Source organism: Maniola hyperantus, chromosome 9, assembly GCF_902806685.2.
Source record: "Maniola hyperantus chromosome 9, iAphHyp1.2, whole genome shotgun sequence".
In the NCBI taxonomy this organism is placed as follows: Eukaryota; Metazoa; Arthropoda; class Insecta; order Lepidoptera; family Nymphalidae; genus Maniola; species Maniola hyperantus.
This window is the reverse complement of record NC_048544.1, coordinates 7135281-7152300: the sequence shown is the minus strand read 5'-3', so window position 1 is coordinate 7152300 and position 17020 is coordinate 7135281. Positions and strand designations below refer to the sequence as shown.

Sequence of the window (17020 nt, the reverse complement as noted above, 5' to 3'; positions counted from 1 at the left end):
CCGGAGCTATCGTTGCCGTCAAGTGTCCCCTTTGTTCTTGTTTGAATATTCCATGGTAACTTAACTATTTAGGAAGGTGGAATACCGAATAAGCCCATTATAATATAGGTAACTTGCTATCCCTGTACCAAACTTCGTCAAAATCGGCTGAGCGAGCCAAATACGCCCTTTTCGGAAGTCGGTTAAAGAAATAGTTAGCTGTTTTGTCAAAAAATATGTGATCATAGAATTAATGATTTTCCTATTTTATTTTTTATAATGTTATTCTTTTTATTACTTTTATAAAGTTATTCCTGAAATGTACATTTACTTTCCACAAAAAATGAACATTCCGTTGGAATTTTTAACTGTACATCAAAGAGTAGGTACCTAAGTAATGCTGTACATAAACATATTGTTGTAGGTAACACTCTTGTAACACTTGATTAAGTACGACACTTTGCTCTATTTTGTCTCTTCTTTCTCGCATTAGAATTGAAGAATTTCATGGTGTTGTGGGTGACACATATACGTAGTAAATTTTTAGTTTAAGACCACATTGGCACCAACTGCGGGAAAATGGATACAATGGAATATGAGCTCGCTAGAAATCTCACTCTGTTGTTTTTCGTGGAGCGCCTACTCGATAAAGGCGAGCCGAGAACGTTGCACGATCTTTCCTGCCAGTTTGGTGCCAAGGGTTTCACCAAGGAGATGCGTCAGATCGCAGGCGGGTCGCAGTCGGGCCTCAAGAAGTTCTTGGCCCAATATCCCGCGTTGTTCGACTTAGACGGGGACTATGTCGGTATCAACACGTATCAACGGCACCTGAGCGGCGCTGGCGCCTCCTCCAACAACGACTACATAGAAGAGGCCAAGGAGTACTTCGCGAACAAGATGATCCAGTACGGCGAGGGGACCGAAGTACCTATCAAGAGCCTATTAGGACACCGCAGTCAAGCATCCCCACAGGTACGACACATTTCCGGGCAGCGTATCAAAGAGTTTAAAGACTTTCTTCTAAAGCACCCGGAAACCTTTCAGATTATTGAAGATAATGTTGTTCTAGTCAGTGAGACTTATAGAAGAGATAATGCTCATGGTAACGCGGAGCATTTTCACAATTTGCCTGTAGCTAATATAAACACAGACACTGCCCAACAGTTGTTAGACTATGTTGCACAGTGCATTGAAGCAAAAGGTCCCGTTATGGTGGACCAACTATTCCATTTGATTGTTTCTCGCTTCCCTCAAGAATACTGGTATCAGATGTTCAAGACACCGGCAGACTTGAGCGCCTTTCTGAAAATATTTTCAGATAGCTTCCATGTTCAGTCCAATCTTGTCACACTAATTAGCAAACCAAAAATACCTGTAATGTATTTAAATGCAAAAACTAAAGTTAAGACTGACCCACCAAAGCAAGTGGTTGAAGAAAAACCCGTCTCCCCTGCTCCTCCCATAGTGGTGAGTCCCACTCCATCAGATGGTGTTAGAAGCCCTGCACATAGGATCCTCAGTCCAGTAGAATCTCCGCGTGTTCAACAAGCTAATATAGCTAACCAAACACTTAAACAAAGAATAAATTCTATTGTTATAAAGAATTTGGCTGAAAACATGGTGCGGGATAGAGTTAACAACCACTTAAACGCGCGTGCTTCGGAAGATACCAATGGAATGGCAAGTATAAGAAACAATATGATGGGTGAGGCCTGGAGGCAGAAGGTGTTACAGAGCACTACTGTCATAGCAAATATAAGAGAGTGTTCTGCAGTTATCGACAGCATTATGAATAACAGACGCACCACAAAAAGTATTGTTTCTTTTGACTGTGAAGGTATAAATTTGGGATTAAAAGGAGTGCTAACTCTGTGTCAAATTGCTACAATGAATGGAGAAGTTTATATTCTGGACATCATGGCCTGCCCCGGCATGGTAGTGGAGGGAAAAATAAAGGAGCTCTTAGAGAGTGAAAATGTTATTAAAATTATTCATGACTGTAGGAATGACTCTGTCAATTTATACAATCAATTTGAGATTACTTTGAAAAATGTTTTTGACACTCAGGCAGCTCATGCAGTTTTACAATTGCAACAACAAGGTGTCCCTGTTTACAAAGTAAAGAATCTTAGTCTTAATGCTCTTTGTGAGTTATACAATGCTCCCATGAATCCTATGAAGGAACAGTTAAAAAACGTGTACCGTAGAGACCAGCGTTACTGGGCACGGAGACCACTGTCAAAGGATATGATAATTTATGCAGCCTCTGATGTACTTTCCCTTGTAAATCCAGCAATCTTCGCTTATATGTCAAGTAACATAAAACCTGATAATCAGCAACTTTTTGAAGAGTTGTCAAATGAACAAGTTTTTATGCATATTCAACCTACAGAAGTAAAGTTACGAAAGAGACAAAGGAAAATAAACACTGAAGTGGGTGAATTGAAATCAAAGTTGGCAGAGTCCACCAAGAATATTGTTTTGAGTAACAGGGAAATAAGATTGCTGAGATATTTGGAACTAACTGAAGATGAGAAAGAAAAGCTAAAAGGGTGTCACAAAATTTCGAAGAAACTTGAAAAGCTCGAAGCTATGGGTCAAGATAAAGACAGTGACTCTGATGAGGATGAAAAAGAAAATGAGATGGCCAGCTTAGAATCGAACCCTTCAGATTCCATATCCTCACCACACTCCACACAGCCTCCGAGCCTCACAGAATCTATGCAGATGATGGATGAGATATTGTCAGACACAAATATGGACAAAGTGGAGAAGATCAACCGTCTGGAAGCTATTCTTTCAGCTGTGGCGCCTCTTAGTGGAGAACTCGAAGATAAATTTTCACAGACAATGGAACAGACCCTACCTCTGCTTAAGAACAAAGATTGGTCAAATTTAAGCCAAATTTTGAACATAGGGGATACAGGCAGGAAAAATTGTTGTTGCAAATGCCATAATGCTAATTTCGACGACGTCAAATACAATGATCTCAATGATACCAAGAAAGTGGAGGTTGGATCCCAAACACTAAGCACAGGAGACATTGTTATTACCAGAATACACTTCAGGGAGGAAGATAAACTCAACGAAAGGATTCTCGATGCTTCTCCTCTGAGCAAGAGGGTAGGCATCAACAACATGTCTTGATGACGCTCAGACAACGAAAATATTACTTCCACTTTTCTGAGTGCCACAGTTTAATTTCGAAACTACTCCTGTATGTGATCAATTTTTTTTTATATAGTTTTTAAGTTTTAATCATGTTTAAAAGTATAGAATCCTAAAGTGGGTTTATGTTCTAGTTTACTAGGTATCAGATAGCGGTGTATTTGTTCAATATTGAATTAATGATGTAGTGAGGACATGCATTAATCGAGTGTATTGTAAAACGCCTACACCGTGGTCCGCGCCGTTTGCTCATTTAAGCGGAGACTTGCGTGTGCTCGCGTACATTCGAATAAATGCAACAACGGTAAATCGCATAATACGGCTACTTAATTCCTTTATCTGGAATTGTCAGTATCTGCTGTATATTTACTTTATATACTTATAGTTAGTTATTTATTTGGCTATTGCCGAAACAATCCGAACTTGTAGATTTATGGCCTTGATTTTGTCTCGATCTTTTTCATTGTAACTAAGATAACATGAACATGCGACAGTTTTTTAAAGTGAAATCACACTAAATGATCGAGTACCTTTATCACGATGTTAAGTTGTCGGTAGTTTTAGCTAATATCTCGAAAACTATAACGAAAATGGCAATAATAGTAATACAATAAAGTTTTTATTGTTCAAATATTTAACTATTGTTTAGATGTAGGTTCATTAGTGTTTATTATTACATAGGTATAGTGTCAAAGAGATAATATAACTGAGGTGGTGCTTGGAAAATAACTTATTGTAGCTTTATCAAGTTAAATCAACTAACTACTATTTAATGTTTTTATACCATATCAAAATGTTTTAAAATAATTTTGTGCCTTCGAGTCATATCCAACGGATGCCTTCGTAAAATAATATACTAATTATTTGGACGTGTAGTTTTTATACGTATGTAGAATAGATATAATATCTACACATTCTTTAGATGAAATTTATTTATGAAAATATTTGTTGTGTAGTATTTTACAAAAAAATGAAAAATAAAATGTAAAATAGCTTTATAAAATATGAGTTGGTGATTCTAAGCATGTTGAATACTTTCGAATAGTTTATTTTTGTTTTACATAATATACTTACATAATACCTAATTATAGTAAATACGTTACAAATTAAGTGATATGTTTATACTACGCTTCATTTACTAGTTGCTTATATTTATTAGCTTCAGTAGCGTTTTATGTATTACTCGTCAGTATTGCCTTGAACCAAGTTTTATTTCCATTTTTTGTACATAATTACTTATGTAATATATTACTTAAGTACGTCCTTTTTCAACGAAGTTCAAATGAATTTCGGCATCCATTTTAGAAAATTAAACTTTTTCTTATTGTTATTGTATTTGTGCCTAAATATTGCACAATGTTGAAGAAAGATTTTGCACTTGTATTTTGCGAAAGATTGTCTCAGTGCCACTTAAACTTATAATTTTTAAGAAGCATTTGTAGTCAAAATAAGCTTAGGTAATAACCATCTGTTATTACTTATCAATCTAATGTTAACAAAGTTACATTATTGTGAAAAGCCTAGTTTTTCGGCAACTGATTTATATAGCAAATTATCCGTTTATTAATTTGCACATTGTTTAAGTTTAATAAACCTAAATAAAAAAGTTTTAAAGCAAATATTTTGTTTTCTATTTTGGTAATCAATCTAATCTACCCTCGTTCGCAACAAGCTTAGGAAGTTTTAATTACCTAGTTAAAACTTTTTCTAAATTTTCATAGCTAAGGTATATAATATACTAGGTACCTACCTACCAACATTAATATTAGAATAGAATAGCACACCTAGAATATATTTTTATAAGTACTTTTGAATTGTTAAAATAATAAATTTACCACTGGTTCGGAATGCCGTTCCTAGTTCCTACCGAGAAGAACCAGCAAAAAACTCAGCGGTTGCTCTTTTCATAATATTATGCCATGCTGTACCAACAAGTAATTGCAGCCCTGCGCATTGCTGGAGCGAGCCAAATCCATGCTTTTTTATCATTTAGATAATCTTTTATTGTACCTATAATATAGGTAGGTACTTATCTTCTAGCTAAACGCGTCCCATCTTAGGCCGCATCATCACTTTCCATCAGGTGTGATTGTGGTAAGGCGTTTGCCTATAATGAATAAAAAACAGAGTATGGATTAGAATGGATGTAGTTGGCGTAAGTACATCTAACGACCTCTAAGGCTCAAAGCTACTTGGTTCTGAATACCATTTACTTAGATAAATGTACTCTGTGGTAAGCCCGGAGACGGAAAATACATTTATTTTGTAAAACAGAATTATGGCGGTAGTAGGAAGGTATAAACCTACATAATATCGTTTATGTAATTAGGTCACCTAGCAGACACCTACCCCGCTACCCCACTAGCCCTAACTCCTAATAAACTTAAACAGGCTTCAATCACGCTCTAATCCGATTAGGTACATTGTGGCCGATTCTCTACACTTCTCTAAACTAAGCTAAATGATTGACAGGTCTAAATCTAATGCCATCGTTTTCTGCGAGCGACATTATGAAAGGGATAACAATAGATTTAGACGTGTCATTTTAGTTTAGTTTAGAGATTGTGTACAACGGAATTAGCCCCATGTGGGTATATTATAATGAGAGGTTTACCTTTATTAATACAAAACGCTAAGGTACTTACTTAACTATTGCTAGGTATACTATTATGTATATAAGTAAATATTACTACTTATGATGAGGTCAACTTGATTCCATGCCAAATATGGGTCTGCATAAAAGGCAGTAGAAACCTACGTAAATAAATTCTATGTTTCCCTACCTATTGCAAAAATATATAAAATGCGTCGTCCAAAAGTAATGATGACGAATGGCAACGAAAGGCATTCCGAACCAGTGGTAGATGCATCCGACTATTCGAAAGTACTTGTAAAAGTTTATTTGAATAAAAAAGATTTTTATTTATTTATTTATTTGAATGAAAACGACAAAATACCTAACCTCAAGCTATACCTAAGCAGTGAAAATAAGGCACATTTATGTAGGTTTGAAATTTTTATTATCGACGACGTGCCCCGCGATCCGCTTTCTTGGTATTTTTTTACGTCGTAAAAACATCGAGATGGCTGGAGGATATAACTTTCCCATTTTTGGAGGTACCTAATTTTAAAAAATCCTGGAGTTTAGGCAGGCGCCTAGGTAAGTAATGTCTGCCACAGAACCGATGGCCGCTGGAGACCGGGTATCAAGCAAGCGCAGTGTGGGACGACCTCCAACCCGCTGGACTGACGACCTTAAGAAAGTACTCGGGAAGTGGGTGGATGAGGAAGGCGGAGGATCGAGTGTGGTGACGCGCTCTTGGCAAGGCCTATGTCCAGCTGTGGACGCAAACAGGTTTGGAGATTTAGGTAGGAACTATAATGTGTTTCATAAAAGGTTCAAGGTCAATGTGAAAGTACAACTAGTACTTTCACATTGACTGCATCCTTATGCTCGTGCTCGTAGGTATGATTACAACCTAGGTATAGTACCATCTACCTACCTATAATACACAGTCCACTGTCCACAATAATTAATTAGCATGCGGCTTACATAAGGCTTGAGGAATTTCAATATTATTATTCTTTACCATTCGTTAGCGGCGGTGTCTCGTATACCTAATTCTTATAATATAATAAGTACTAGGTACTCGGTAGTAGGCTGCCGATAGGTTGATGATGATGATGATGATTATTATTATTATCGCAGAAAACGTTTTTATTTTAACAAAACATTCTAATAAAGATGCAAATATCTAAAATTCTAATAACTATTGTCTTTTGTAGGTAAAAAGGTAGCTAGAAGAAATTCTAAGCAAAGAGTACCTATAATATAATCACTACGATTCTAAGCTTATTCTAAGCCTTCATTCTCCAACAGCCCTCCTCTTGTCAATGTCATTCAAGTGCCAAGAGAGCCTTGTCGCACTGTAGTGAGTAAAGTCTGCGCGATTATAATAATTATACTCTTTGGTGTATTTGGCGGATTTGGCATATTTTCGTTCTATTTTTTTATCTATGTATTTCGTTCTACGTTTTTAAGTTTTTAATCGCGCGAAAAGATAATAATGAAATTATTGATTTAAATTTTTATTGAGTATGGATTTGTTTGAGGATTTTGCCTTTCGCAGCTTTCGCAGTGGCAGTAAAACTCACATCACTATTTATCATTCTATCAAAACACATTGTTAAACGAACTAGTGTAAATCCATGGTTGAACAAAATACTTCGAGATGGAAGAACAACCCAAGGACCCTACACGCGATGCCGACAAACTCTTCGAACCTAAGGAGGACGTTAAAGAAGCCATAGAGATTGTAGATGAGCATGATGAAGACAAGTACTTTATACCTAGAGAAGAGTTATCCAGCGCTAGTCCACACTTGGATACAGCAGGTGCAGGCCAAAAAATGTCCAACTTGTTTAAGCCAATCAAAACAGAAACAATTTTAAGTAAGGAAATCAATGAGCTACGGAAAAAACAAGAAACAACAAATTTTGGAAAGGGAGAGACACCTGTGGAGAAAGATATCTCCGCTGAACAAATTATTAAAGTGAGTTGTTTTTTGCCTAAGTTATTTGTATATCAACCGGTTATTGGGGCTAAGCAAGTAGGTCGATTTCGTAAAACCTGCATCAATCATTATTACAATCTCAATTGTTGTGATTGGCTGAATTGGTGCGATTCTTGTTGTAACAATGTATTGTATATTGTGAATAGTGAGCGAGTGTTAACCAATCAGAGGTGATTGCGATCGTGGCATTGTAGAGCAGCTACACTATCTCTTCACTAAATTGACAGGTCCTAGACCTAGTGTTATCCTTTTCCATAGGGAGCATAATGAAAGGGATAGCGATAAAGTTATACCTGTCATTTTAAATTAAACACTGTGCACAAGATTTTAAGTAATTAAAATATAATATCACTTGCTTGAGAGTTCTCCATAAGGTTCTCAAAGGTGTGTGAAGTCTGCCAATCCGCACTTGGCCAGCGTGGTAGACTATGGCCAAAACCTTCTCACTCCGAGTCGGTAGTGAGCCGGCGATGGGTTGATCATGATGATGATGATGATGACTGTGCACAAGAGCATCAGCCAAATTAGCCAGTGTTTGTTGGAAGATGTAGCATCAGTTTTGTGTTGTTGCAGCTGGGGCAAGGTGCTGCATCGAGTGTTGTCACAGATGATGCTACACACGGTGAGTGCATCAGCCTGTGCATAGCTAACTGACTCCTCAGCTTCTCACGAGACAACCGATCCCAATCACAACAAATAAAACAACATAAATAAAATACTTGAGTTTGAAATAGCAAATATATTAGCTAGGTAGCCACTAGCCTGACAAATTGAAGTTGGTGTAAGCATATACAATATCCCAATACACACACTTAAAATCACTTTATTCACAAACCAAGTATCACAGCAAAACAAACCAAACCTAGGCTGTAATATTCCTCTTTAGCAATCATCACTACCCTTATTATAAAAGCGAAAGTGTGTTTTTTGTTGGTTTGTTGGTTTGTCCTTCAACCAGGCTGCAATGGAGCAACAGATCAACGTGATTTTTTGATGACTTGGAAAGTGACATAGGCTACTTTTTATCTCGGAAATCAAAAAGTTCAAATGGGATTTAAAAAAACTAAATTCACGCAGACGAAGTCGCGGGCATCAGCTAGTACTATATATATCATCAAGTCACAACCCATATCAAAAGGAAAAGCTGACTGACTGACTGACAGATCTATCAACACAGCTAAAACTACTGGACAGGTCAGGTGGAAATTTGGCTGGCAGATAGCTATTATGACATAGACGTCTGCTAAGAAAGGATTTCTGAAAATTCAATCCCTAAGGGTGTAAAATAGGTGTTTGAAATTTGTGTAGTCCACGCAATACTATAAATGCAAAAAATTGTTTGGTTTTTGTTCTGTCCTTCAGTCACGTTGCAACAGATCGACAAGATTGAATAACTAGAGACAACAAAAACACCTGGAGAGTAATGAGTGACATAGGCCACTTTTTATCCCCAAAAGTCATAAGTTCCCACAGGATACACTTGTCGCACTGTACGCGATATATGCGCCTCGCGTCTTTGTTTTTATATCTTTTCTGTGTGTAACTCACTTACCTTGTTTTGTGTTATAATAATATTTTTGTCTCATTAAACTTTTTATTTGTGTGGAAAGGGTGTTTCTCTCAAATTACCTTTTACAGTGTACATTTTCTCTTTCAGGCACTCGTTTGTGGAAGAGATGTACGCAGCCCCAACGCGTCAGAGCTGCAGACATAAACAAACTGCATTGTTGCAATGTTTGCGAGTATAGACATAAAAGCAAACGTGTTTTGGCTTCACACATGCTGACTCACACTGGCAAGATGCGTTTTACCTGTGACTTATGTTCAGCCAAATTTCCATTTAAACGTAGTCTAACTTGTCACATGAGGACTCACACTGGCGAGAAGCCTTTTTCTTGTGACTTATGTGACGCCAAATTTGCACTGAAACGTAATTTAACTTCTCACAAGCTCACTCACACGGGCGAGAAACCTTTCGTTTGTGTTCATTGTCGAAACAAATTTGCACGGAAAAGTACTTTAAATGCTCACATGATGACTCACACTGGCGAGAAGCCATATTCCTGTCACCTATGTCACGCTAAATTTCGACAAAACCGTCAATTAGGTCGTCATATAAGGACTCACACTGGTGAGAAGCCATATTATTGCGAGCTATGTCACACCAAATTTACACAAAAACATCATTTAACTAATCATATGAGGACTCACACTGGTGAGACACCTTATTCCTGTGACCTATGTCACGCCAAATTTTCCCAACTAAGTGGTGTAAATATGCATAAGAAGACTCACACTGGCAAGAAACCATATTCCTGTGATCTGTCACGCCAAATTTTTCGCAACAAAGTAGTCTAAATAGTCACATGAGGCCCAAAACTGACAAACGATTGCTCGAAAAAGTAATTTAACTTTTCACATGAGGACTCACACTGGAGGGAAACCTTTTGCTTGTGATATCCGTGTGAACTTTACTACTAACTAAACTTTACTACGAACTACTACCACTTTTATAAGTCGCAGATCAGCAAAATTAGTTTGTGTAGAAAAGCGCAACCTAACGCCGACTAAAACCATTAAGCAAAAAACCAAATGATATACAGACCTTAATGCACGACGTTAAGTTTTTAATAAAAGAGCAACAAAGACTCGTGCTTTCTCGCTCATAATTCGCAGGTACAAAACATAGCGCGTACTAGCGTAGGCAATAACGAATAACGAGCGGTGTGCGTTATGTTATGACAAGAAGTAGAGTAACCGACATAGCTCAACGGGTTGCGAAGCTGAAGTGGCAATGGGCAGGGCACAATAGTTCGTACAACCGATAGACGTAAGGGTCCCAAGGTCCTGGAATGGCGACCTCGCACCGGAAGACGTTGCGTTGGAAGACCCCCACTAGGTGGGCGGACGACATCAGATGAGTTGCAGGGAGCCACTGTGGAAGTCTTTACAAGAGACCTATGTCCAGCAGTGGACGTCTATCGGTTGATGATAGTGATGATGATGATGATGATGATGATGAGAGATCAAAATGAAATTGAAGCAAAGTAAAACTCAACCTAATTGTTGAAAGAACTAAGTATATACAGATATAAGATATACTATAGTTATATCTATTTAACAATTAGTGAAAAAATAATACACGGTGCAACTGTCTCTATAAAAGCGTCATGGTTTTCCCAACCAAGATTAAAAAACCTGTCAAGTGCGAGTTGGACTTGTACACGAAGGGTTCCGTAATCCGTACCATCGTACAAGTAACAAGGTATACTAACACTTATGTAGAACACTGCAAGTTAATGACGGACTGCGCCACCTATGTGTGATTTAGTAAATTAATTTTTAGTTTTTAAATTCAGATGCCCTTGACTGCAATCTCACCTGATGGTGAGTGACGATGCAGTCTAAGATGGAAGCGGGGCTAACCTGGAAAGGGTATGGTAGTTTTTAATAAACCTTTGGTTTCTACACGGCATCACACACACTGAACAGATTTTAATATTTTTTTGCGTTGTTATCACAAATTCACGGTTTTCGGATTTGTTTCTTTACTTGTGCTATAAGACCTACCTACCTGCCAAATTTTATGATTTTAGGTCAATGGAAAGTACCTTATAAGATTTCTTGACAGACACGACGGACAGATGGACAGTCGGACAGACAGACAGACAGACAGACAACGAAATGATCCTATAAGCTTTCCTTTTTACCTTTTGAGGTATGGAACCCTAAAAAACAAAGTATTAAAATAAGATAGACGTATTTAAATTAAAATTCCTAGGGAAACACGACCTTTTTAATATGTCGCTATTATTGACAGCTTTTTCATATTACCCAAAGCGTAGTGACTGGGGTAACAACATCTGGTATTACAAAAACAGCAAGGGAGGAGATCCTCGATGCAAAATGTAGAAAATATTTAAAAGACATTTGCCGGCTGCAAAATCGCATAAGGAATCTCAACGCGAAAAAGATCTTGAATATTATCAGCTAAGGTGCTTCTGTTAAAAATCTGCCAAAACAGGTAACTCCAACATTTGCACTGCTCTTGCAAGGGCAGGTAAGACACTGCAAAAAGAAGGCCACTGGGCGAGAGTGGACTTTGATTTGCATTTGAACTGATTTGTATAGTAATTATTAGATAAGGCTAGGCTTTAAGTTTTATTGTAATATTTTCAATAAACATCCATTATAAGAACAAAAACCTGTTCTTTTATTTTGAACACTAACTAAAACTATATTGATAAGGTATTTTGACCCAAAAGAGAATTTGGTGTATTTTACCCTGAGATTTTACCAGTTCTCTCTCGAGTTAAAATGCCTTATCTAGAAATATTCATTAGGACAATATTTTATAGAATTTCCACATTTGAATCTCCCGCCATTAAAGAGATGTCGTGGACTGAAATAAGATGGCGCTAGTGTAAACTCTCCTTTTTTGTGTTTTTTAAGAAGTATGAAGTCATTCTTCTCCGGTATTGTTGCGGCCGTAGATAGAGTAATAAAGGTAGATACAGGAACGTTTGCTTTCTCATTCACACTAAAAAGAGAGCACAGATAAAGTGACTAATGTGATAAACAGAGACGCAGCTAACCTATTTTTTGTCCCTTACCGTGTAACTGGTTTTTTTCAAGAATACAGACAAGGCATGCAACTTTAGCTTACAACTACAACATACAACAACAAACTTTGAGAATTCGTGGCGTAATTGTATTTCTCATGAGTTATTTACTTGTTTTCACATAAAAAACGTTTAATACAAATATTGTTGATCGGTTAATAAAAATATTGACAACTAACAATGGTAATAATTATTGTCGTGTTATTCATCGTTACGTCGTGCTATCGCTATCTCATACGCGGTTACACAGTTAAATCTACCTATTATTCTATCTACGCCTGCGGCCCACCGACCAGAAAAAACTGCGGCCTGCCCAGAGGCCCATTCCTCCCAGACCATAGACAGACTACGGATAACTTGACCCCTGCCGTCACGTTGGCACCATTGCCTTGTTTGCTTTATCCAAATTATAGATTCATGGATAAATAGAAAAATCGGTAAAATCGTAATTTGCGAGTGGAAACATTGAGTGTCAAGCATAGAGTAAAGTAATATAGACTGAAAGTCAAGGTGTCAACAACCTAAATGTCATATCTACTCTTACGGTTAAATATTTGAAATTAAAAAGTTTAAAAAATTCTATATTTTTAACGATTAATTTGGAATTTGGATTAATTGCATAGAAATTATGGAAGATTTCGATGTTTTCACAAATGAAATAGAATACTCTGGACCAGCATACAAGCAAATCCTGAATAAGTATCTTAAAGAAATTCCTTACACCCCAAACGGAATTAATTATGAGAGTAAGTTACTTTTTGCCAGATCCTAAAGAAATATGATGTAAATAATACGTACCAAATACCTAATAGTGTAGTTCAACTGATACATTAAGAACTCGTTATGGTATTGTTATCATTTCATTTTACTTAACTACGATAGGTAATCAGTAAGTAATATTGCAAAATGTTTGAATTTTTATCTCCATTCAAACTATACACCTATATAGTAACAATTGTAGAGTTAAAGTATGATTGAGTATGACATGATTCATATAACTTATATGTCATACAAACTTATTGCCCATGCTACTTATTTTAGGTGGCAAAAAACTCATCGCTGAAGAATGCTTGGCTGATGGTTTAGAGAAGGAGTGTGCCTTCCACTTTACTGAATCTGTATCTTCTTCAGTTAGAACCCTGGCTGTTTACAGAGAAGAGCAGATAAAAAATAGAGGTAATTAATAATATTATGTTAATATTATATTAAATTGCACCAAATAGTATCCAAATATTGTTGCAATCTTGCTATTGGCAGTTATAGGTATACAGTTTTAACCTTTTACTCTGTTCACAAAATGCCACCTTACATAAAAAAATACTAGGAGATTTCTTGGAACTGGCATAGTGGAACAGAAATCATGTTAATTATGCCTATGTTATGCTATATATGTATAAACGTAAAATGTTTTGAAAAAACCACTCAAAGCTGGGATATGTTGTAGGTTGCTTTAAAAGGCACTACAATTTAGCTTTTTAGTCTTGGTATTGTGGCTAATTCCTTTGTACACAATCTCTAAACTAAACTAAAATATCACGTCTAAATCTATTGCTATCTTTTCTCCTTCTCCTTTCATAATGTTGCTTGCGGAAAAGGAAAGCACTAGATTTAGACCTGTTAATTTAGTTTAGTTTAGAGATTGTGTACTAGAGAATCTGCCCCATTGTTCCCTTAACCATAAAACAATTTAAATCTGTTTTAACAAAATCATTAGAAAAGTCTCAAAATCCATTAATTTTAATACCTCTGTGCTACAAATAGCTGAAACATGCTTTGGTCTCTATTTCAGCCAGATCCCTCCAGTAGTTTAAGCTGTGTGTTGATAGTCAGTCAGCTTTTCCTTTTATACATTTAGATAGATGTAATTTATATTTACATTGTTTTTTCAGGGAATAAACTGAGCAAAATCACTAAATACATAGAACCTGTGAAAAATGTAATTGCATCAAGCACTATGTGAGTGTAATAAAATGTTACAATCCAACAATTTTTATACTACCTTTCCTCTTTACTGAAGATCTCCCAGATCTTTATGCATATTTTTCATTATTCAAATTCATCTAATCTTTTAAATTAAAGCATTTGGTTAATCTAATTTCAGAACTAAAGATGAAGAGAGGCTGCTGAAATTATTACCAAATGATTTTGAAGAAATTACAGAAAACCTAGAGAAGTATGTAGTTTCTGATGAACTACCTTTACATAAGAAGTATATGAGATTTGGCTCTGAGAATAATGTGGATAATTTTCTAAAGATTTTAGGAGAGTTTCCCAAAGGTACAAAGTTTATATTTGATGAATTATTAGACAATTAGTTCTAAACAAAACCTCCTTTTTGCTATATTTCCTATCAAAAATTTTGTCCATTTAAAAGATACCTACTGAGATCAAAATTATGATCAAGTTCATTACTAGGCCCAATAAATAAAACTATACAGTTTTAAGAGGTACCTACATATTTTTCAATCATCTTCAAGCAATTGCTTTGCTATAGATCTTGTCAAATGTTAATATGACAATGTGGCTAATTCCTTTGTACACAATCTCTAAACTAAACTAAAATATCACGTCTAAATCTATTGCTATCCCTTTCATAATGTTGCTTGCGGAAAAGGAAAGCACTAGACTTAGACCTGTTAATTTAGTTTAGTTTAGAGATTGTGTACTAGAGAATCGGCCCCAATGTTCTAGTAGAATAGATAATGACCATGAATTCATGTAATGATCCGTTTGGAAATCATTGATTTTCCGGGATAAAAAGTAGCTTGTGTACATTGTAAGACTCTGTGATGCAAGCTATCTCTGAACCAAATTTTGTCACATTAGTTTGATAAAAAAGAATTACAGTATTATTTATTTTTGTGAATACCTCACGCTTGACCAAAAAATTGACTATGCCAAAATTGTTTTCACAAAAAAAGACTTAATATTTCCTACGATATTATCCTGTATCTCCTATGGTTTGGGATGTCCCCATACTGTCTCAGTTACAAAAAAACACAGTTTAATCAACAAACAATCACATTAATTTCAGAATGGACAATAGTACAATTGACTTCACCCTACAATCCAAATGAAAACCTAAAGCCTTTTACAGACTACAGAACAGAGATAAGTTCTGTTTATCTAACTCTATTGACTAATAACTACTTGGATTATATGAATTTCGGCCCAATTACTGTGGAAGTACAAGCCAATGTTACAAAGGGTAAGTTTCTTTTTAATTTCTGACAGATACAAGGCATGATTTTTGGAAAAAATTGTTATGGCACTTGTATATGCACAGAATACTTAACAGTACCTTCTAGGTACAGAAAGATCACTCTGCAAAGATGTTTAAATAAAGGAAGTGTCTAGACACGTTTCGCTATGGAGGGCGCCGGCTCGCTTCGCTCGTCACTTTCTCCCTTCCTTCTACTCGGCAGCCTCGAAGGCTCGTTTCATTCAGGACCTCCTTCACGAGCTTCTGGCTTCGCGTTTTACAAAAACACTAGCGGTAGGATAGGACTAACAACTGTGGCATCAGGGTGATTAGGCGTTTTGGGCTACTTACTTAGGAGATACCCACTCCGGCTACCGAAAGACACTTTCATTAAAAATCAGTCAGGTGCATGTCAAACTCGCACACAAAGCCATGGCGGCCTTTTTATTATTTGTTGTTATAGCGGCAATAACAGACGGATAGCGGAGGCTTAGGAATGAGTTCCCGTTGGCACCCTTCGGATGCGGAACCCTAAAATGGACCTTAGTTGAAGTGTGGCTCTAAGACATGTACAGTATGCGGCAGGAAAAATGTACATCAGCCTTTAGAAAGAAATAGTAATTTTGTAGAGCCTTGTCTCTGTCGTTGAGACCGACAAAACGTCACATAGGTATGAGTGACAGAGACAACGCTCTACAAAGCCGAAATCTCATTCTAAAGGTCGATGTACATTATTTTCTGCCGCGTACTGTAGAATATATTTTTATTTTAAATTGCAGTAGGGGAAAAGCCACTATTTGAAGAGCTGTATTCATTGCTGTCAGAAAACTATAACACAATTGAAAAGGCAGAGTTCCTGAACAAGAAATCGCTGATAAAGAACTACTGGAATAGACGCGAAGACATTGACCTAAGGATGAAAGTAGGTATACACCCTTAAGCGCCATCTCCACGGGCGAGAGAAGCGCCGCGATAGTCTCGCCGTGTGACCAAATTCGAAACAAACTGTCGCCGCGATAGTAGGTATCGCCCTGTGGAGATTGGCCCATAGAGTTTGTATCGAATTTTGTCACACGGCGAGACTATCGCCGCGGTTTTCTCATCAGTGGAGATGACGCCTTACATTTGCGACAATTACATTTACATTTGCTAGGAGTAGGTACGACAATTAGTGCAATGGCTGGGCAAACACAAACCGGCGACCTTTCAAATTTCAGTCCGCTCCTTTAATCATTGAGGTATCGAGGCTCTAAAAAATAAGCTTTAGTTTTGTATTTATATTTGTTACCTTTATTTTTTACTAGCTGATGCCCGCGACTTCGTCCGCGTTGAATTAGGTTTTTTAAAAATCCCGTGGGAACTCTTTGATTTTCCGGGATAAAAAGTAGCTTATCACTCTCCAGGTCTTTATCTATGCAAAAATCACGTCAATCCGTTGCACCGTTGCGACGTGATTGAAGGACAAACCAACAAAT

General features: G+C 36.8%; 3 protein-coding genes across 3 annotated transcripts in view; all 3 read left to right on the top strand.

Moving 5' to 3' along the window:
• Positions 1-443: 443 nt before the first annotated feature.
• On the top strand, positions 444-4766 carry egl (Egl_like_exo domain-containing protein). Its single transcript, XM_034971637.2, has one exon. It carries the CDS (start codon positions 559-561, stop codon positions 3124-3126), a length of 2568 nt encoding a protein of 855 aa, XP_034827528.1. The 5' UTR covers positions 444-558; the 3' UTR covers positions 3127-4766.
• Positions 4767-7175: 2409 nt separating this feature from the next.
• LOC138402723 (zinc finger protein OZF-like) lies at positions 7176-10478 on the top strand. Its single transcript, XM_069500555.1, has 3 exons — positions 7176-7700; positions 8295-8343; positions 9379-10478. Exons 1-3 carry the CDS (start codon positions 7380-7382, stop codon positions 10077-10079), a joined length of 1071 nt encoding a protein of 356 aa, XP_069356656.1. The 5' UTR covers positions 7176-7379; the 3' UTR covers positions 10080-10478.
• Positions 10479-12869: 2391 nt separating this feature from the next.
• Sse (extra spindle pole bodies like 1, separase) overlaps positions 12870-17020 on the top strand; it is a 29920-nt gene continuing 25769 nt past the window's right edge. Inside the window, exons 1-6 of the mRNA XM_034971910.2 lie at positions 12870-13089; positions 13385-13519; positions 14233-14299; positions 14445-14620; positions 15378-15551; positions 16325-16467. Of these exons, the coding sequence (XP_034827801.2) occupies positions 12972-13089; positions 13385-13519; positions 14233-14299; positions 14445-14620; positions 15378-15551; positions 16325-16467 (813 nt within the window). The 5' untranslated portion in view covers positions 12870-12971. The remainder of the gene's footprint in view (positions 13090-13384; positions 13520-14232; positions 14300-14444; positions 14621-15377; positions 15552-16324; positions 16468-17020) is intronic.